This window comes from Zootermopsis nevadensis, unplaced genomic scaffold (assembly GCF_977971745.1).
Source record: "Zootermopsis nevadensis isolate Lab colony 2312 unplaced genomic scaffold, Znev_1.0 Znev_ptg000017l, whole genome shotgun sequence".
Lineage (NCBI taxonomy): Eukaryota > Metazoa > Arthropoda > Insecta > Blattodea > Termopsidae > Zootermopsis > Zootermopsis nevadensis.
Window position 1 is genome coordinate 9,357,189 of NW_028259149.1, and position 22,983 is coordinate 9,380,171.

At 36.2% G+C, this 22,983-nt stretch overlaps 2 protein-coding genes across 6 annotated transcripts in view; both read right to left on the minus strand.

Moving 5' to 3' along the window:
- The window catches only part of LOC110839344 (BTB/POZ domain-containing protein 2), a 49,702-nt gene extending 38,741 nt beyond the window's left edge, over nucleotides 1-10,961 (minus strand). For 2 of the 4 annotated variants that reach the window (XM_022083511.2, XM_022083467.2), the window contains exons 1-2: nucleotides 8,617-8,809; nucleotides 8,324-8,492 (exon numbers count right to left, since the gene is read on the minus strand). The gene's annotated coding sequence lies outside the window, so the exon portion shown is untranslated. Of the gene's footprint in view, nucleotides 1-8,323; nucleotides 8,493-8,616; nucleotides 8,810-10,776 lie in introns of those variants that run through there. The other 2 variants (XM_022083484.2, XM_022083475.2) reach the window with 2 other exon arrangements.
- A 1,206-nt stretch (nucleotides 10,962-12,167) lies between these two features.
- LOC110839339 (corin serine peptidase) overlaps nucleotides 12,168-22,983 on the minus strand; it is a 123,615-nt gene continuing 112,799 nt past the window's right edge. For both annotated transcript variants that reach the window (XM_087350352.1, XM_087350353.1), the window contains one exon: nucleotides 12,168-22,883. In XM_087350352.1, the coding sequence (XP_087206478.1) occupies nucleotides 22,692-22,883 (192 nt within the window). In that variant the 3' untranslated portion in view covers nucleotides 12,168-22,691. The remainder of the gene's footprint in view (nucleotides 22,884-22,983) is intronic.

Below are 22,983 nucleotides of genomic sequence, written 5' to 3' on the forward strand. Positions count from 1 at the left end.
AAGGCGGGTAACTGGAGCAGGAAAAGTTGGGAAGAACAACTGATTAAAAGAATAACTAGACTGAAATCGATATTTTTGCTCCACTGTCTGTGGTTCGTATGGTTTTGAACTGCCGATTCGAATATTTTTGGTCCCTGTACGACCCTTTCTGTGCACAGAGGTCATGCCTTGGGCCGAGCCCCAGAGTCATAAAATGTCCGCAGGAGCTGAAGTTTCTGAATTCTAAATCAGAAGTACTTTTCTTTTTTAATGTATACAACTGTATACATTACGTAGCGTCAAATTACAGGGTGATTATGGGTTGTGAAGTAGTCATGGCCTACCTTACGGTATCGGTAATATCCAAACACTTTTCTTAAGGGACTGAGGAAAAAAGACGGGTGGGTTTCGAATCAAGGATCGACCCTCCGGAATACGAAACAGAAAACGTTGTGTTGCGTGGAACTTCGGCTTTAACACTGGATAGCAGACGCTCTTCCGCTATACCAATCAGAACCATCAAATCTAATTCTCCGCCTTCTGCGTGCCGGCAGCGGAAGTAATCTCGAAACCCCCATGGGGGATTCCCCCAGCCTGCACAACCATACACGTGAATCCCGATAATGACGTCATCACCAAGTAAGGCGGGTGCCAGGAAGAAATCGTTGACAAAAGAGCTCTAAAGACAATAAAAGAGCGAGCATGTTCTATTTTTTATGCTACGCGTATATTTTCTAACTTCTTATTTTACTGATTCTTTTGCGTCCTTAAAGTGCTGCTGTTTCTTTTTTGCAAGCTTCGGCTGTCTCTTGTCCTCTCCCAGTGTTCAACCTCTGGTGTGCTGTACAACACATCCGTTGGCCAAACGGATGGTGGATGCAGACGCAAAAATTATATCTGGTGAAGTACGGAATATGAGGCCATGCGCTTGTATGTATGTAATATATAAGCAATACATTAAAACAGCCGGTTTGGCAACATTGTGGTCCCCATCTGCTTAACACGGTAACATTCCTCGTCATTGCTTGGCTTGGCTATGGTGGACGTAAAAAGTCATGAAAGGGGCCGGGGGGAGAGAGGGTAAGCCTTTCATGTGACCCGTGACTTCAAAAAAAGAACAGGTTTTCGCTGCGTCTATCATCTCACAGAACAAACAGAACCAAATAATATCCACACCCCAGCCCTAGTTTCAACACAACTCCATCTGCATTAGGATTCTCTCGGGCGATAGTTCAAGAGGAGTTTGGTACATTTATTCGCCACGAAAGCAATTCAATTTATCTCTAATTCTATGGAACAAGGGACCTCCTTCAGAGTCCATTTTCACTCAGATAGTCAAGATATACCCCAACTTTCACGGATCCTAAACAATAATTACCATGTTCATAATAGCCCACTATTCGACCCTATCCTGCGCCACACCCTACGTGCGAAAGCTTCCCTAGGGACCGGTGTTTGCCCTTGCGATACAGACAGACTGGAAGACACCGCAGAGACCGGTGAAGATGAAACTTAAGACTTCATAAACTGCTCTGTACAGACAACACAGCGAGTTGCTAGTGTAATATGCAGAGTGAAATGTTACTTAAGGAACAAAAACGAGTTCCGAGCTTTAGTTTAAGAAACACTCGCTCACAGGGGCTGCAAGAAACAAAAACAAAACAGTCAAGATGCGGGTCCCATTTGCTCGGTGAGCCCCGGAACCGAACTGGAAAAGGCGAGGAAACAGAAAAAGAACCGATCGTCCAGCCCGTAACCTAGTCTCTACAAACACGAAATGAACTCTCGTGACTCCTGCATTAGTGGAATATCTCCACAGCACAGATTCTCAAACTTTGATTTTTATGCCATCATACAAACTAGGAGCAATATCACTACTAAAATATAAGACGTAATTTTAAAACATATGCACATATAAACATATTAATAATAATAATGATGATGGCTAAGGAAAGACGGTCATTATTCGATTTTAGTGGCGCAACAGCACGGTCCACATCTCCGGTTATCCTCGGTTCATAATTTTGTAACCACTGTTCTGCGGAAAGAAACATCGTGTCGCTACATCATTTTGGACAGCCAGTTAGTGCAATTTCGTGTGCTTGTCAACTACACTGTGTTAGGGTTTATATTAATGCGGCTGTAAACAACTCTCCCCGCTTGACCTAGTTTCCAAGACAGCAGCCAGCTTACTGCCGCTATATGGAACAAGCTATGCGGGATAGAAAAAAAGGGGTCTTGTGGAGGAAACGGCGAAAGAGATCGTTGACTGTGGCAGGTGCAATGTTCAGAGAGCGGGAAAATGCCTGACAAGAGCAGGACGCTGCAGTAGAATAGATGACCGCCATACGAAGTCACTTTGCAAAGTAAGGGTTTCCGGTCGATTGTTTTTCTTGTCTTTCAGTTACAGCTTGGCGTTGTGCTACGTACGGGTACATATGACAAGGTACGCGGTAGCTCACATCTGTCTCACAAGCACAATATCTGAACGGGGCACCGAGAAGGTTGGTGTATCGATTTAGACATGTATTCAAGAGGTACAGAGCTGAAATATGGGTCGGGATGTCCGCTATCGTGACTGGTCTTATCCAGACTCTCCACACCACTGTAGGGGCAGTATCTCTTGAATAGGTCAGAAAGCTTCTTTCCAAACGTTAACGATAGTAGAGACAGGCCACCATAGATAAGTTGTGCCACTCTTCCTCTCTACTGCTACTGTGAAAAGTGTAAAACAAGTTGCATATCCAAGACAAAGCAGGCGTTGCAGATCTGCAGTACTAGGCGGTTCACAAGACTGCCGCTGGAAAGTTACCCATTGGAATAGCACAAGGTCGTAATCCACGTTATAATAATATGTAATTTAGAGAAAATCAAACGTAATTTTCAGAATATTCGAGGTAACCTTCTTAAACAAACAGATTTACATATCAGAACCTGGAGTGGTATTGAACATAATCCAGTTATCAATACAATTCTGTAATGACAGCAATGTAAAAATAATGGAAATTTACCCAGACGTCTCTTCATGTACAGACAAGGTTAAATGAGAAGGTTTGGTGTACATTTCAACACTACACATTTACAGATTAATATATGAGGAATATGTTTTCCTTCAGTCATGCTACACAGTGATTAGTTTACTGTCTGTTACAGCTGAATGTCCGATTTTTCTAATTAACTGATATTAACTTCAACAGAATCAACATGGTAACGACACCTCACTGTAAGAAAAAGTGTTAAGAAATGTTGCACAGGGCCTCGGGCTTTGACGGATTCCTTGGTACGACGTAAGCAACGAAGAACTGGCAAGGAATTTGGAACTTTGTAATGTCTGCACTTAAATAAATTGAGTGCGAGGAAGCGAGGTTTAATCTCGCTCAGAATAGGGTCAGATGGTCAGTTATTGTAAACGCGACAATGAACGTACGTATTAAAAAAAAAGAGGGAATATGTTGATTCCCTGAGCAGGTACTGTTCAAGAAACACTTTGCTCCAATTATCTGTGATGACTTTCAGAAAATTGTATTTCGTATCCTAAACTTCTACTGCTTACACCTCTTTACCCTATAACCGGCGAATTAATCAGGCATTATAATTATACGTACAATTAAATCTTTTTTCGCCTGACTTAACGTTTCATGATATTGCAGGCGACCGTGGTACGAACCTAAAGTATGCAGAGAATGAAGGGGGAAGGGGGGTTGACAGGAGGGGGGGGGGGTAACGTTCAGAATTTCTGCTCCAATCACATCGCAGCACCACAAGTGGCAAATTAACCGACCGGGTTATATGCGGAGGAAGTAATCGATTTCCAACCTCCGGGGTGCAAGACGGCCATGTTACCTGCGAGTGATTTCCAAACCACTGCAGTAAGGAAGATATCATATTATCTAACAGTGCAATTATTATAAAGCAGAGCTCTTGCCTTGTAAATGGGTACTTTACGTGTACATGTAATGAAGTCTGATCTAATAGACGCCCGATATGCTCGTAAATGCAATTGTTTCAGCATCTCTTGAAGCTCAGTAAAATAGGAACACGACCAAGACAATTCGGTATAACGCCAACATGATAATGATTCTTCTAATTATTTAAATACAAGTATTTTGTACTTTGACAACCAACCTGCAGAATTATTAAATTAAGTATAAATTAAAATAAGATAATGTGAAACTATTTAATAATGTAAGTACAAATATATCTGGCAATTAACATACTTAAGAAAGGATTTAAAAACAGACTTGAAAATTATACAAGCAGAACTATGCAAAATGGGTTATAGGTTTGACGCAGTATAATCTTGTTAATGATAACCGACATCTTGTAGGAACGTATCGCCTCCAAATTCAGGGTAAAGAACCATAATTACACGGCATCACAACAAATCTCAAGAAGTACAAGTCTCTTACATCAGCATATGAATTATACGATCTGAGGTGTTTACTGCCTCCATCATCAGGGATATCGCCCTGATGATTGTGACAGTGCGTATCTTTAAAGTCGATCAATTTCTACGAGATTACATGGCGCAACGTCTCAAAAATACAGTAATTTTCACTGAGCCATGAAAACCTGAAATTTCAGTTACTAATCTACTGTGCCCAGTAGACACTGAAGTAGAGGGACATCCAAAAATAAATGTGGGGAGCTTTACCGCTCAATCGTAACAGTTATCACATGCAACTTTTTTTTCAAAGCGCATCAAAAAAGTGAAAGGATTATAGAAGCTAGCAAGCAGTTCTCTGAACTACGATATCAGAAACAGAACAGCTGGTAACGCCAGGAACTCGGGTTAAATATAGAATTACTAACACAAGCGTCCGCTTCCCTTTACACCTCATGATAAAGGAATTTTGTGAGACAAATGCGAGCTAGTGCCTGATCAGGTCGAGAACCTTCACGAATAACGCGTACTTACAAAGAAATCCTTCGGGATATGAATATTTCCAATTTTGGCAAGCTCTCGTCTAACACAGGTACTCAGGGTAAAATACAATACAAAACGGCATGCCTGTGTTCTTTTAATTGCCACGTTTCAACTCCGTCGAGGCAAATCTCGAACAGAATTGCTACCCTGGGGTTTGACGTTGTGAATAAACCCTTTGTTATTCAACGATGTAGGCTTTAAAGGCAGAGATTGTACATCACCGAATAAGACGGGATTTGGAAGAAGGCGGTAGTCGTCTATTTCACGGTATTATTCCGACATGCGCCTGGAGACCCTACAAAATCACAAAATACCTCATTGAAATCACAGCCCTGCAGAAATTGGACCCGCGTTCCTGCAGAGCGTTACGGTTCCACCAACCTGCCCAGTGGTTTACGTTGAAAACCAGTAAGAGGATAGGAAAGGTTGGAAAGGAGAGATATCACGTCCAAAGGTAGAAAACGTAATTCCAGCAAAACCTATAGATAACAGATGAAGCCATCAGTCTACGTAATGTGTGCGTAAAGCAGACAAAGAAAATTATATCATCTATGTAATGCAGTGAGGGGCAAACAGTTAATCGATTCGATTGCTATGTGCTACACGTATAATAAATTTAAACAAGAAACTGCGAGAAGAATTTCTGACGTCTATTGTTTCATTCTGTAATTATCAATGGCTTCTCAACCTTTACCCTTTGTACGACTTGCGGGCAGCAAGGACAATTTATCAAAAACAGGTAATTTATTAAAAATTGTACTAAATCAATTCAACGATATGTTCTGTTTTGCTGCGTTAAAATCACGTTTAAAAGTTGTTAGCCGACTTCTGCTATCTCTGGGAACTACTGTTCTCGCCTTGAAGAAGAACGTCAACTCACGAACTAGAACGTGAGAAATCACTTGTAGGTAGCGTTAGTGTTGATGTCACCTCATATTAGCACGATAAACATTTATTGGTAGTAGCAAAATTAAAAAGCGATGTCATTCTAACGGCATGACGACGCTACCAAGTGTCATAAAAATCCATTCGAAAGTATTTTGGTTAGGACCGGAGTACAACCACGTGGAAACACTGCGATTTAATCGACATTTATTTAATCACGTGTAAATATATTTACGCCTTAATGCAAAGTGAAGATTCCGAAGAAAGCAGACCTGTTTGTACCCAACAGGAGGCTTGAGAACTCTGTAGAAACAGAAGCTTAATTTCTACTCTTCACCAAACACTGTTAAGGTGACAGAAGAAATTAAGACGAAATGGATGAGGAAAGTAACACGTATGAGAGATATATACACAAAATTTTGATATTAATACCAGAAGCGCAAAGATAATATGGGAGAACTAGACGTAGATCGGTGAGTGTTTTGAGATGAACCTTAAATAAATTTGACACGCGAGAGGGGGGAATGGATTCATTTGGTTCAGGATAGGGGCCCAGGGCGAGCTCTTGTGAACACGGAAATGAGTCTTCGGGTTTCATAAAAGACGGGGAACTTCTAGACTAAATAAACGACTATTAGGTTCTGAACGAGGAATCTAATGCATGAAGACTCAAGTAGCATCCATGTTTACACTAAATTTGCCGGATAAACAATCACTGTTATAACGAAAATCCTCAAGCCCACACGGAATCTAATCGGAAACTTTTCCAATAAAGTAGCATGCAAATATAGAAATTTCACGGTTTCCGAGAAAAAAGTAACGCAATGTAATACGCCTAACAGTGAAAGCGTTTAAGTAAATGATGGCCAGGAAGAAAGATGAATTATTCAGACTTTATTTTCAGGGCAAGGCCATTTAATAGAAGACCTAATTAGATTCTGAATAAATATTTATTCATGTGGTATGGACGGCTTCAGGTCCTGATACCTTCTGCCTGTGCCCAGAACAGGTGACGACCGGGTAAGGTAATATAGACGCTAAGCGGAACCTTGTTTTAATTCTATGGAAGTTAAATTTAAAAAGCGACCGTTAAATCTTGAAATGAATACGTTGGGTCTTTTGTTAAGCAAACGCACGCACTCCTGACTCCTTAAAGCACAATGGTAACTATATGTACCACCTGCTCTAATATACAATAAATACTCATTTTTCCAAGATAATTTATGTCTCGGTTTTGTAGTTTTCTAATAAAAAATAGAAACTGCTTTCGTAAACAACATTAACCAACTGATATTTCTAATAGAGACGCTTTGCGTTGTCTTTCAGGTAAGAACTTTGAGCTTCGAAGGGTTAAAAATGTGGGTGTGTTATTCGGCTACTTGCAGTTCTCATATGACCATTGATAACAAGAACAGAGAAATAAGTAGCGTTACTTTTCTGGCCTTTCGCTATGAGTAATGGCACTGCTACGCAAATCGCCATATTGCGACCAATATTCCCTTCGTCTTAATTTATAATTTTGTTAGCTTTAAGCTTTAAAGCGTTTCATAAAGAGTGGAATGTAACAAAATCCGTAGACAAGCTTTATCCTCTAATGGAAATTAAAATTTTAAATTTTTAAATAGCGGTGTTATTTACATTTCATGCAGACTTCAATGAAATGTTAAACCAACAAACAGGCCTATCACTGCAACAACGATTGGGTTGCGGGAAAATGTGTCAAATTTGACTCCAAATTTCCGAATGTACGAGCTTTTGCCGTTTCTTTTATAAAAAAAAAAATAATAATAAAAAACATTCTGTTAGTGAAATTTATTGGACGAAACCTGTTTACGAAGTAACTGATTCATGTCATACTACTGTTGTCAGATAGTACAGGTTTGTTTAAATGTTTTTGGGCTACTTTTTATCAACATTACCAGTAAATAAAAATTGGCTCAATGCTTAATTATTTTCAATCAAGAATGTACTTGAACTGATTAAATCAACAAATATCTATTGTGTCCCGACTTCAGTGAAACAACCTACACCCATAAAATGCAACGCAGGGCAGTAAGCACAACAAACGTCACATGGCCATATTCTTTTTAATTCAACAAGATTAATAGCAAATGAACAAAAATTACTTCCTACTGACTGCGTGTTTCGAAGCTAGGCAAGGTATTCTGATTCTGTGGGTGAGTTTGAGGGGGGGGGGGGGGAATTCGCGAAGATTTTTAAACAAAAGTCCAAATTCCTTGATGGGTTGAACCGAGAACAGTACACGAATTAACTGTCGTTCCAAGAAGTTATGTTTATTGGAACTATTTGTATTTTGTCAAAAACTGCAAATGAAACTCAAATCTGTTGTCAAGTAATTACGTATTAGCGGAGTATAATACTAAAATTATTTCCGTTAGTTCCACTCATTACTGTTTTTAAAACTTGAAATTATGTGTTACCAACAAATGTTGAAATGGGCTCGTTAAATGGGCAACGACAAGACTTCACAGCTATTAACAAACAGACAAGAAATACGATATCACAGGTTACCTTATATGGAGACCATCTCATGTGGGTGAATCCTGCGTTTTGCTGCGGATGTAACAGTGAAGAAGCAGCAACAGCGGGAGCCAAGGAGTCAGACTGAGCCGACGTCGACCGTCGCCTCAGCTTCTGTGAGCTACTTCCCCTCCAGACGCCTTCTGCAGTTCTCCGCCAGCTATGAATAGATACATATAACATACAGGTACCACAGTCAGCCACTAGCTGCTAGCTGGTAATCTTGCAACCGCTTCCACTACTGGCCGAGCCAACCACTAAACATTAAAACTTCCGCTGCTAACCTTCACCAATTCCACAGTATGGCCAGTCCCTTCATACTGGTTGTAGAAATTAGCAATATTGTTGTTCACATACGCTTGCGCTCTGCTACTGGTGTCATCACGCTATGACCCTCGTACACCCTCTCTTACTTCACTTCTTTGCTTTCCTGCTGCGTTCATTTCTTTTTATTTGGAGTCTTTACAACACTCACTCCCCCTTCCCTTGACAAACCTCATCCTTCGCTGACTGGGTTTTATTGATCAGCTGCATATACATGCAAATACAGTGTGCTTCAAGATCATATGCATCTCTCGGAGCACGTTACTCTACTTTTGTCATTTATTTAACGATTCTGTATCATGTGTAGGCACTACGTACTGTCGACTGATATTTGATTATCACGTTATTTAATGACGATGTTTGTATAATTGATTATGCACCATTGAATTGTGGCAGAATAATTAAGGATGAATATGATACGTAAAACGAAAACATAGGAGCAGTGATTCGCGAGAAACAAACATTACCCTCAACTAGAAAAGATATTCCCCGTATTATATAAAACCGAAATGTTCATTACCGTGGGCACAAAAGCCCGCAACCGGTTCTTAACCTCAACCAGATTAATCAAATCCATACGCTCCAACCACATTTCCCTAAGATTCATTTTAATATCATTCTCCCATCTACATCTAGATCTTCAGAGAAGTCTCTTCCCCTCGGGCTTTACAACCAAAAGTTTTCAAGCACTTCTTATCTCATCTGTAAGTGCTACATGCTCCGTCCATCTCATACTCCTTGATTTGTTATCTTAATATTTGGCGAAGACTGCAAAGTATGGATTTCCTAATTATGTGTTCTTCTCATATCATCCCTCTTAGATAAAATGTTCTTGTAAGCAGCTCTGCTCAAACACTCTCAATCTGTGTTCTTTCCTTAATGTACCTATTATTAGTAAAGATTATACAGTGTCAAAAATTTCGACCCCAATCTTGTACGTTGGATATTTTCCCTTCCCATAACGTTCACATAGGCTTTCATATAAAAGGGGTTGAGCTAAAATTATCAGTCACCTTCAGAATTTCAAGGTAGATGGACTCCTGAACTCACCACAATTGATATCTTAGTCAGTAATTTAGGAATTACTCGAAGTTCTAACACAACGATTATACAGTGTCCAGTCAACTAGAAAAATTCCTGGCGGTTCTCATCTTGTACTATGAAATTGGGGAAAATTGACATAAACAAAATAACATAAATCATCCATATAATTTAGGTTTATGCTGTAAAAGATGTAAACGTAATGGCCAATCCACTGCGTATATCGAACGGCGACATGATACCGTGGACACAGTGTATATGCCAGTCACTTCGCAGAACGTAATACGAACGGCGCTTGCGTCCGGGCGCGGGCAATCAGACTATTGAAATGAACGCAAGTTGACGAATAGGGAATTCAGGAAACGGAACGAATTCGGAGCAACAGTGTTACGTCTAAAAACCCCACGGAGCAGAGCCTTTCTTGAGAAGCTAATAGTCGCTAAGCTAGCCAATAAATTCTTCGTCTTTTTTTGTTATCCGAAAATTCTTTACCGTGTTCACACAAGAACTTGCCAATGGTCCCCATCCTGACCCAGGTGAATCCAGCCAATATTGTTTAGGTAACATCCACTTTAATATATCCTCCCATCTCGCCAAGATCTACTAAGTGGATGTTCAATTAAGTTTTTTTAGATTTTTATTTAACTCATGAGTGCTATATGCTCCGCCCACCCCCTCTTCCTTGGTATTATCATATTAATAATATAATGTTAAAAAACAAACTACTAAGCCCTCATTGTTAAATTTTCTCTGTCCTCCCCAAAAGTTCCGAATATTATCCTCTGCACCCTGCTCTCAAACATCCCCATCTATGATCTTCGCTTTTCGTGAAAGACCAAGTTTGACACATCCAAAATAGGTAAAACAGCGTTAGTATGTATTAATGACATTAGTGCAACAATGATCTACGTAACGTAATGTGGCGTGAAGAACACAATTGGAATATCAGTGTACTCCAAACAGCATGTCTACATCTTTCCAATGCTAAGTGGGGCAGTGCCGAGTTTGGAAGCACATTAATGACTATGCCCAATGTCGACTACATCAATGTAGAACTTCACGGACAGGTTAAAACTTACCCATACAAGCGTACATTCTTATAGACTGTGAAGGTGAAGACAGGCATTTCCCAGCGGAGTCTGAGCCATATTTAGCACAATCCTTTCTGCTTCCTAGCACCATGCAGATGACTAATCACATTTCATACACACACGCTACAATAAACAGAACATGAATGTAAAATAAAAGAGTAGCTGTATAACACGAACAGTTACATCATGATAAATACTAACTACATTTCACATGTCCACATCCAAAGGCACAGCACTCAGAGAAGACAATATATTGAAAAGAATAGTTTGTCTGAAAGCTACATTTTATAAAACGCGGCAAAATGGTGTCTCACACAGGATGTACTAAACAGGCTCTTGCTGCCATCTACCAACAAAAGCATAACTGCTAAGAACAAAAGAAATGACATATTGCGGTAGCCACGTGATTTACAGGGATAAGCAAGCAGAACGAATGTGGCAGAGTGGCAAATAGCACATTATAATGTCTAAGAAAATGTTAAAATCACTTACAGACAATGTAAGTCAACGAGTGACTACATCAAGGACTCATGTATGTTTATGACCACTTCCTGATTATTGATCCTTTAATAAATAACGTTAATTACATGTACCTCCTGCTTATTACACTGATTTTTCCATGAGTTGGTCACATTATGATAAATTCTTCTGTGTCAACAAGGACAACACTATGTATTAATCCTGTGGCATTCTGTAGGTGCTTTCATTCAGTGTGTTAAATTCTGTGTACCTGTTTTGAAAAGATAATCTCTTGCAAATGCACATAAAAAATACTTTATACAATGTGGCAAAACAGATTAATATTTCTTAATGATCGACAATAGTAAACTGAATTAATATCCCAGTTTTCCCAGGTCTGATAGTAAAATTTTTATGTTTATAAACATCAGGGTGTTTGCTTTCAAATGAGTGGACAAACAGTCACTTGACCTGGTGTTTCTGTTGATTCACAGTTTCATTTACTTTACAGAGTCCTTACAATATTCGAATAAAGTCTATGAATAATAACAGACTAATACATGAGGGAGATAATGTAATTTAGTACTCAGTTATCATTACACTGTTATAGAGTGACAAAAGTTAAGAATGTAATGTTTTTACTGCTATTCATAAACTGCTGTGAATATACCAATAAGTAGATAGGTTACAAGTCTGCCAATGCAGTTCTAAGTGAAGAAAATGAAAAACTGGTTCATACTTTCTTTTTTGCTTACTTTTTTCATGCACAACAGCTTTGAATTCTCCATTTTTTTTAAGATGTGCTCACAAAATTCTTAGTCCAGTAATAAAACTTAAGGCAAGAGGATTGAGTTTCCAAATCAATGCATTCTCAAATTCAGCATATTTCATTTTCATCACTGATTGAAACACAATCACAATTAATTTCAAATATTTTCTTTATCAATTTCTTGACATTAGTACATTCCATTTTACAAAATTACTAACACTCCATTAGCAAGAACCAACAATCATCTCATAATGTCTAATACAAGTATGGATTCTTAAATTCTTCTATCAATTAATGGCACATATTTTTTTTTGCCACAACAATGACAAAATATATTTATTGTTCAGGTAAGCAGAAGGAGCAGCATTATTCCTGATAATTAGCTCTAAAAATATACCTACACATATGTAGAATATTGTCACATGGAAGAGATACCATTCCATTTTTTATTTTTAATACAGCGCTGCCCAACCTGTTTTATCTCATCAGACTACTTTATTGTACCTGTAATTGAGAAAGCTGACCATGTAAAATAGTGTAAGCTCTTTTCCTGATCAGGAATGATTGTTACAGCTATGGCATCAGGGCCTGTATGATTGTACAGCATGGAACACGTCCTCATATTAGATTTACTTTATTAATAAATACTTATGATGTATATTCATTTATAGCCAAGATGTTCAATAACAAACAGCAAAACAGAAATACATGTCCATTTTACATTAGCTGTTTCATAAAAAAAAATTATATTCCCCTTGATAACACCCATAACAAAACTGAATTCAATATGTTTTAATAAAAATAGGTTTATTTTTATGACTTTGGTAATTATTTAGTTTCAAGTGGCAGGAAAACAATAATATATTCCTACTACAGAAATAAATTTTGTTTATTTTTAATGGGAGAAAGAAATACAGGAAACAGAACACATTCAGCCAGATTATAGTGGATTTCACTATTACTGCAGGCATGTCTTCTGGTGAAATCTATTATCCCTGAGTGAAATTTGAGTGGCAACAATTTTTATTTTCATCAAAAAATCACAATTTAGGTGACCAAGTTAATTAATTTCATATATATCTGAAACAATATGCACAAGAATATCATAACTGTGCCAAAAACTGTAAACAGCAATCAAGCAAGTATCGTTTCAGAATTTGAACACAGATCGAGATGGAGAAAAGATTGGGCACCCCTGTCATATTTGGTTTACAGTGACCTTCCTATATCTAACCAGTAAAATTTACCAACCATTTTGTAATTATATACTGTTATTGTTTACAGTTCAGCTAATAGCCCTCTTTAGCCAGAAGATATCAGATCTGTGTTGGAGAAACTTATAAGAAAGTATAAATTATTACATAATTTATTTACCACTTCACTGATGCAGATGTGTACATATTACTGTTTCAGCCTCAATTTTTAGAAAATTTTCTTTCCTCTTTGCTATGTAACAATTTGAGTTTTGTCTGATGCATCTACTTATTCTCTGTAATTGTACATTTTTTTGTATCTACAATGGATGAAAACAATTTGCAGTAAACTAAGCCTGCTCGCTACTGAAAAAGGTATACCACCCTTTGTCAAACTATTTATAGAAAATATTAAGAAAAGCGTTAGGAAGAAACTTTAAATTAGACCTTTTGATGCCTTTTAATTCTATAATATTTTAATTTCAATAGGTCAATTAGTAAAACTACCTTCTAAATTATGTTTAGCCCTAAGGTTTTCTTCATAATTTATAGAGTTCTTTCTCCCATATATTCTGCAAATACATACAAAGTAAATATATTCGATTTTGTTTTACAAAATAATTGTAAGAATTATGCCTGAAAAATAATTTGATTAAAACATACACATGCTCCATTTCAGTTGAGTAAAATGCATTGAGTGTCAGGTTTGCACTTTGTTGGGTTTTAATACAGCATGTTTGTGTACACATGAATCTGTGGCTTGGGATCTTTACTATTTTGGTTTGATGATGATTAAGTACTACTACTACTACTACTACTACTACTAATACATCAGCAATCTTTGCTTCTCCTAGATATGTGCAACATAACTTGTGCTTTTTCTTGGCCCTAAACACACAGTCAAGTTGAACTACTAACAATAAAATAAATTATAAATTCTGAAATGCTGGTTAGATAAAGTAATGAGGAAATATGATGGCTTTCATTACTCAAATGAAGCAGACTTATTCACTCTCATAATATAACATCTTGAGCCTGAGTGGATGGATTTAGATACCATAGAGACACAGCTAAAACATACAAGTATTATTACTTCTGAACAAGTTTCTGTTCTTAAAATGTCAAGAGTATTATACAGTTGTCGATATCTTCTCTGTTATGATTCCATGTCGTTTTATAGATGGTTATCAATGTTTCAGAGAAATATATCATCTCTATTTTCAAAGATAAAAATATAAGTATCCAGAAGCAATACGTTCCTCCGAAACATTGGTAACCACCTCTATAAGTCAACATGACATCACAATGTAGAAGACAACTATCAAAATCTTTACTAATATGAGAACCTTAAATCTGTGTCTTTCTTCTTGTTTACTATGCCATCTCCTTTACAGGAGGTTGGCGACATATTATGAACAGGATCCTTCCATCCTTTTCTCGGACTGGGACCTGTTCATATATGTTTTTTAGGCAGGTGATACAGAAGTGGTTTGCCATTGCCTTCTTCTGTGTGTAAGGAGTAATTGTTGGGATGCCACTGAAGGAAAACTCCATGTTGCCTAGACCACGGCCTTGCCCAACACAAGTTACAAATTCAGGCACCGCTGGGAATCGAACCCGGGACCCCAGGATTACAAGGCCAGCGTTCTAACCGCTAGACCACCGTGGCGGTATCTGTGTCTTTAAATGCCTTTAAATAAGAGGACTTTATCAGTTACATGCTCAAAACCTCAAATTTCATTTCTGTTCCAAGGTCTGTTAAAGAAAAGTTAATACAAGGTTTTCTAGGATTCAGTAATTTGCTCTTATCACTTTAATTTACTCGCAACATGGCTACTTACAACAGTACCAATTCATAAATTTCATGATGGGTTTTTAACTATATAAGACACATGATCTGCATAATATCCAATACTTTTACTAATTATTTTAGTCCACCCAGGCAGATGAGAGGATAGCACCTTGAAACAGACACAAAACACGCTATTCCAAATCCTTACCAACTCACCCCTCATAATCATCTTACCATCTCGCTGAATTATACATAACCTCTTTAGGTGAGAAAACATCATAAAACAGTGTAACAACCAAGCAGAATTACTTTATAAGCTTAACTTCAGACTAGGAAGTTAACAGCCCCAGATAATTTTCAAGATAATTGTAAAAGTTCTCAGATAAAAGGTAATCTAGTATAAACAACTGAGATGAATATTCAACGTATATCAAGTAGGTACTGGACCTGGCCTACATGATTTTGTATTATAATTTTAATTTGTATGCACCACACTTTTAAATTGTACCTCAAATTTGACTTGTAAGTTATGCAGAATATGTAGAATAATGGTTATGACAGAAGGGGCAGTAGGGTAATTTGAAAATGACCTGGGGCTCATTCAATTAGGGGGTCCAACAGATAGGTTTCTGTCCTCTTTTCCCCTGTTTTACCTAAATATGGAAGCAGTATCCAGCTTCCAAAATGCAGTGATTTTATTATTTTGTAATTTATATGATGAACAAAGCTCAAGAAAACAATTTTACAGAACATTTTTGTTTTAATTAATGGCTGCCTCTAACAATAAAATTCTATGAAAATGTAACAAAATTGTTAAAAACTTAAGCTGCAATCAGATTTCCTCATTTGCTACAAGATCACTGTATTAACACTAAATTTTCATCTATGTTCTTCCATTACAAAAATACTAAATGACTTCCTACATAGAACTGGAAGCACACTGTGTTTAAAAAGCATAGTAAACATACCAACCACCTCTTACTTTTAGTTACAGATCTAAAAATAATTTTTTTGTGACTGTGTTAACTAGTGCTTGAGATGTGGTAAATATATCTAAATTTAATTTTCTTTCCTTTCATGAACTGCCAAATATTATTGTCACAATAACACAATTCCAAACAACAGTACAATGGTATCTTCATATTCTCTACACACAGATTTGCACAAAAAGGCATTGATAAACACCGTTTTAATAATTACATAAATATGTATTATTGAGGTTAATGTAATAAAATTTGCAGTCCTACGAGAAAGTAATTGACTCGCGTTTTGTATTGTCAACATTATTTTTGAACTTCCTTCTGACTTTCCAAATATCAACTACAGGGGTTGAACACATATAAAGAAAAACAAAGGAACTCTATTAGATGCTAGTAAAGAAGTTCATATAGAAGTAAATGGAGAGAAAACTAAGCCCATGTTCATGTCTATTCCCCAGACTATAGGAGGTAACTAACAACTACTTTAAAATTGTGTAATTTAAAATATTTGGAAAGGACAGTAACAATTCAAAAGTACATTAATGAGGAAATTAAGAGCAATATATGGGGAATGCTTGATACCATGGAGTTAGAGATCTTGTATTGTCATCTGCTGTCTAAAAATGTAAAGGTTAAAATACTACAAAACCATAACTGTTGTTTTGTATCTTTTATAATAAGGGAAACACACAGAGTGATAGGGAAAATGTGAAATGCACACAAAATTACAGTTAAGAAGCCTGAAAGATATCAATCACAAAACCCAGACGCAGATGGGGAAGACAATATTAACATTAATCTTAAGGAAAAAGGATGTGGACTGGACGAATCTGGCTCAGGATATGGACCAGTAGCAGGTTCATGTGAACATGGTAATGAACCTTCAGATTCGATAAAAGGCTGAAGATATGCTTAGAAACACAAATAATATTAGATTAGGTCTGGTGAAAGGTTAAAAACTGCAACACGTTCTAAGAATGCCATAGAATAATATGGAATGACATCACAGTTATACAAACAGAATATAAAACAATATATAAAAAATACAACAACTGGGTTAGATGATCTGTGATCTGAACCTGTAAACCAAACAAGTATAGACTTTGTCACTGAGGATTCTGAAAAATCAAAGAAGAAACTAATAGGACATGCAGCTAACATGAATATGGGGCATTACTAGTTGCTTGATTTTTATGGTGCCTTTTGTTCATGTATCAGTTTGTTTGGTCTGGTTTACAGAAAATAATTCTACTTATTTATCTGTCCTACTTTTATTACCTTCCAGACTTACAGCAACCTCTTGTTAACAAAAAACTTAAGTCACTTCCCAGATTTGGTACATTCTTTTGTACATACCCTTCAGACCTGTTTTAGTGCCTCTAGGTGTAAATTAGTTTTGTCGTTTGACTGAAGGCAGAGACCAAGTTAGCCTCCAAAATTTCATAAAATTTTATCACACATTTTTGTAATACTTATTTTGACAATGGACAACATCCAGCAACAATATTCTATATCTTGCAATGTACAATTTATCAAAAAAGTTCTTATGAAAGTATTTAAGTATTCTGTACTTTATTTATGAACAAAGGCAAAGAGGTTAATTTCTTGAAGGACTGCAAAGTTTATACACTCTCAAGAACCCCACCCAAATTTCTATTATATGCAAGCATTATTAAATTGACTAGCATTTGGTGGGTGAATGATATTGTCAACAATGTTCATTGCCCTTATGACTATGAAAACAAATGAAGCGACATGAACAGAATGCAACTCTATTAACACTGACATTCTGAACATAATACTTGATATGGAAGCTAAAAGCACCCATAGTTTACAACACAATGGCTCAAAACTACAGATTACTTAGGAGGCTCATACACATTTATCTGACTGCCAATTAAAATTGTGTTTCTCACGTCTGTGATGTAAGTAACATAGCCACATGTTTCTATAATTAATCATTTACCTCTGCAAATAATGCTATTATCTATCTTTTATCATCCACATCCAAACATATTGTTAAAAATCTTGAATTAAGCCTGTATAATGCTACTAAATTACTATTTCAGTTTTTAAACTATATCACTTCTTGATTTACAATTGGAAGGAATATTTCATACTCTTGTGTGAAAAATTAAAAATTTTGTCAGACTGTCAACTACTAAACTGCATATTTTAAAGATGCATATGCTAAAAGACATTTTGTATTCCTCAAAATTCCCTTCCAACAAGACAAGATGTAGCTGTTACTGAGAAGTGTCACACATATTTACAATTAGGCCTCTAGCTATTTCAAGATGCACAACAATATACTGCACATGTGGCATCAGACTGCCACAATAAAACTAGTTTTGTACATTTAGGAGAGCGTATTTGTAGTTCTATTAATCTACTACACCAAAACACAATAAACTTCATTTTATAACAATGGCAGGTGCATGAAAATTACAGCATTCTGGAAAATTTGCTAAATTTACTGAACAGCACAGAAACAAATTGACATTTGCACTCTTTAGTGACTTCTATTTACTGAAGGACTTATGGGTAGGTGTAGATTTTGTTTAGAATTTTCACTGAGAGGATCTACAATTTCAGTGATAATAACTACTGTCTTATGTAAGTTTTGTTGTGTTAACAGGTTATGCAGTAACTTGGAGGAGGCTGTTTATATATCAATCAAAATTTAAATGGAGAGAGACAAGAGAAAACAATTAAGAAGTGCAAATGAAAGAGATATCAAAATGAAAGCTTTAACTAAAACTATACTGATTGCTGCATTAAATGCTAGTTTTTTGGTAAGAGATCTTGATGTAAATGTTAATTATTAAGCAAAAGTAAACAAAGATTTGCCGTGTTTCAAATTTGCAATAGTAGATGTACTGCAGCATATGGAATTGTAGTCTTATCTCTCAGGGCAAAATCCTGAGGGAAGGGTAACCCTTCTTCTCAATCCCTGCCCTACTTCAAACATGTCTGAGATAAATCACTGCATCTAATTTTAGTTAAGGTCCACACAAAATAAAGAATGATGTACTGTCAGATGTTTACAATATTTATAAAGCTAATGTTAAAGAACTCAAAATGTCTGTCTGAAGATGAATATATGCCATATTTTCTAATGTTAGTATTTGTAAAATAAGAAAAATTTGGTTACAGGTATGAAAGAAATGTAGTAGTTACATATCCCACACAACAATATTTACATAAGCTCTTGGGCTTATAAGACTAATGTATATGTCTGATTATGACCACAAAGTACTTAGTTATTTTCTAAAGAATCATACAGTGCAAATAAATGCTTTTTTAACATGACGTCTATGCTACATTTCCTTTCATATAAAGTACTTGTGCGTTCACAGGGTAGTAGCATGTCAGAGAACAGCAACTAGTTACACTTTTGTATTTACAATCACCCATGCTTCAAGCACTCATTACTAAATTCAATTATCCATGTAAAAGAATTATTCTCACATTTTACACAAATTTTTATATAATTCATATAACAGATGCTGTCTCTGACCATGAACTGGATAAATATGTACTTATATTTATTTACTCTTAATCAGAAAAATGCATCTGAACTCTGAATGAATACATGATCTGGTAATATTGATTCACAATATGTGCACCCAATACGTGGTCCTAAACCCTTCGAAGATTAACATTCTCTCCCAGATGTGGTCGACTACACAGCCTGAATGATCATACCATGTCTGAGATATACAGGACTTGCTGCCATTTAAATGTAACTGCAAGGACAGGCCATTTATAGTCTTCAAGGGGTTAACAGCACTCTTTTCTGCAACACTAACAATACTAATTAATTACCTGTATACATCATCTTTGGTTTAAATCTTAACCTACAATGAAAAATAAAACAAACACGCATTAAAACTAACAGTAACACTTTGTATCAATAAAGATAAAAGTATTCTTGTCATATTGTGAATCTATATGTCATCAGTGAATTGTTTCTGTACTTATTGTCATGATCTTTGTGTGTCACACACATAGCATAAAGATACATCCATGTAGCAAGTTGCACAGATACAATGACAAGTACAAAGCTTGACAACAGAACAATTTTAAACTCTAATAATACTGCAAAGAAAATAAATACACGAGTTACTTTAGAACAAAAAAAAAAAAATCTGTGGCGTAACAGCTCCAGAGAGCCAAAGCCGACTAGCTTGACTGCTGGCCTCACGTTCACATGCCTAAGCAGAGGTGAATGATCATCCAACCAGATATAGGGTGACGTGTGGTCAGCACGACGAACCCCCAGCCATTGCTAGCTTTCCTGACCGGATTACGCTACTCATTGTAGCTCCCCAATTTCCTCACGATGCTGGGTTGGCACCGGTCCCATACACTGGTCGAAAGCTCATGAGAAAATTTCTTCTCCCCTGAGACTCAAACCAGAGCGCATTCCGTATCGCTGGTCCAAAGCATGATGCCTCAGACCGCACGGCTACGGCGCGGGACTACTTTAGAACAAAGATATAATAAAAATACTATTTTAATATTCTTATTGTCTTTACAAGTTAATACAGAATCATCAACTATCATACATGGCATAAAATGTATTACTTTAATAAACTTGTATGTATTAATATAACACTGAGTGCGTGAAGCAATTACTGTAAAACCATATAAATTAAAATTTCTACATGTATAATGTTACGAATATCTTTACTTTCATACTGCAGCATAATATTTTAGTTCAATAGCTTTATAAAATAATGTATAATACAATTTTTATAAATTCCAAACATGATAAATGAAACCTTTAAGTGATTAAGTACACTTAAACTATATTTTACAAACCAGAAGGCAGTAGCTTCAATGTTACGATGTTGCAGAACAATGAAGCTCATAAATCTAAGTTGGAATAAATTAAAACACTGTTCACGTCAGGAACAACATTATATTACAAATTTTAATTTCAAGATGATGATTTACAGAATTCTGCATTCAAACATAGATTAAGAATACAGGGAAAGACATTTATCTATAAGAAGTTAATTTACCATCCACAGCCATGAATATATATTCTAGTTGACTAATTGAGCAAATGGCTTACTTATGATTGAATACTCAAGAACAAGAGAGATGATTGGGTTTTATGTGGTCTCTCTCATACTAGGGAAGAGTCTTACCTAATTAAAGCATCATCCTTTTATCGACATTTATCAGCTAGAAGAGTACAAATTCTACAGTTAGGAACTTACAAGTTTCTACTGTCAAAATACTGACAGCAACACTAAATCATTCACCATCCTGGTACACCAACTTGAGGTAATTCAGGTTTCTGTGTCAAAAGTCTACGTGTATGTTAAAAAAATATTAAGTGTACTTAAAACTTTAAGGTATCATTACCAACATTAACTTGGATATATATTATATATTTATATCCTTCTTTATTGTCAGAATGCAGTAAGAATGTGGGATATAATATATCTCAAAAGATGTTCTCTTCAGTGATATGGATATATTGTCATAGCACCACCATGGTTCATTCTCTCTTTATTTTGAACTCTTTGACCTTGAACATCTGCAAGTACAACATCTGTATCCTTACTAAGATAAAATTCAGACTGCGACAGAAATTATTCTGAGGTATGTATATGAAATTTGTCAATGTAAAATCATTCATAGCCATCATCTTACAGTGTAATGACTGTATGGCAGACAAAGCATAAAGCCATTCTATCTCTTCAAGGGTGCTATAAACTGTCATCTGTGATTGCTTGATATTATACAACATCCCAAAACAGTTTATGCGCATAATTCGTCAATATAGAATTCAGGATAAGCATACAATATGCATCAAATGATTTTATTTTAGATTTTTCTAAAAATATTATGAAGTCAGGGTCATGAGTAGATAAACAAGACCATGCATCAAGTAGAATTTTAAGCACAAGTATAATTTATAAAATTTCTGAAAAATGCATTTATCATAAAACCTGAAAATTAACTATTAGACATTAAAGTGTTGACTTGCAGATTTCAGCTGCAGTAATGCACCACAAACAGCAATTCTCTGCTTTACTGATACACCATGACAACAGTACCACACTACATATTTCAATAAACAACTGTCTTGGATGTGGGAACAAGTTAAAAATCATGTCAGCATACAAGGATAAGTTAAAATCAAAAAACAAAACTGGAAAGTAAATGGTAAGAATTTGCCTAAAAGAAATGAGGAAAACTATAACAACCTGAGTCAGGATGAGATTTGAACCTGGGACATCCCAAATATGAAGTTGCAATGTTAACAACTCTACTATAACATTTGGTTCCTTTCATAACGCTTAATATTTCCAGCTGCACACTGCCAGAAATTAAACCTTGTTTAGAAGAAGACAGCTGCAAAGCACAATTACTTCATGTTCCACTCAACACATGGTTCTTTACAAGTCTGTGTTACCATGTGTTTTACCTATGGTACACCTATGAAACATTTTTATGTTCCTTAAATGCTTCCCTTAATGTAGAATTTACTGAGTTGTTGTTTTCATAGGCTTACAATAAACTCTGGAACTGTTGTCAAATTCTTACCAAGTAATGTGGCACTGCTGTTTCTTACCTTACACAATTAATGTATCACACAGCAGATATTACTAAAATGACATCAACTGCCAAGCTTTGTACACAATGTTTTATCAGATATATGTAGAAAAGCTAACATCTGTCCTTCAAGATCACAGTTCCTTGTCATCATTTGAATGGAGTGCCATTTGTTGCCTAATCCAGGGCACATATTTTGGAACATATGCATACACACCAGGCAGATGAGGATGTGCACATTTTATTCCCCAACTTACAATTCCACCAACAAACCAACGGTCCCAATGCTTCTCATCACGACAAAGTAGTGGACCTCCAGAATCACCCTACAGTATTAAATAAAATATTAATATTTTGGAAGATTAACATACCCATGTTTTCCATTCTATATTTATTCAACATTGGCCTTTACTTATTTTATAGGAA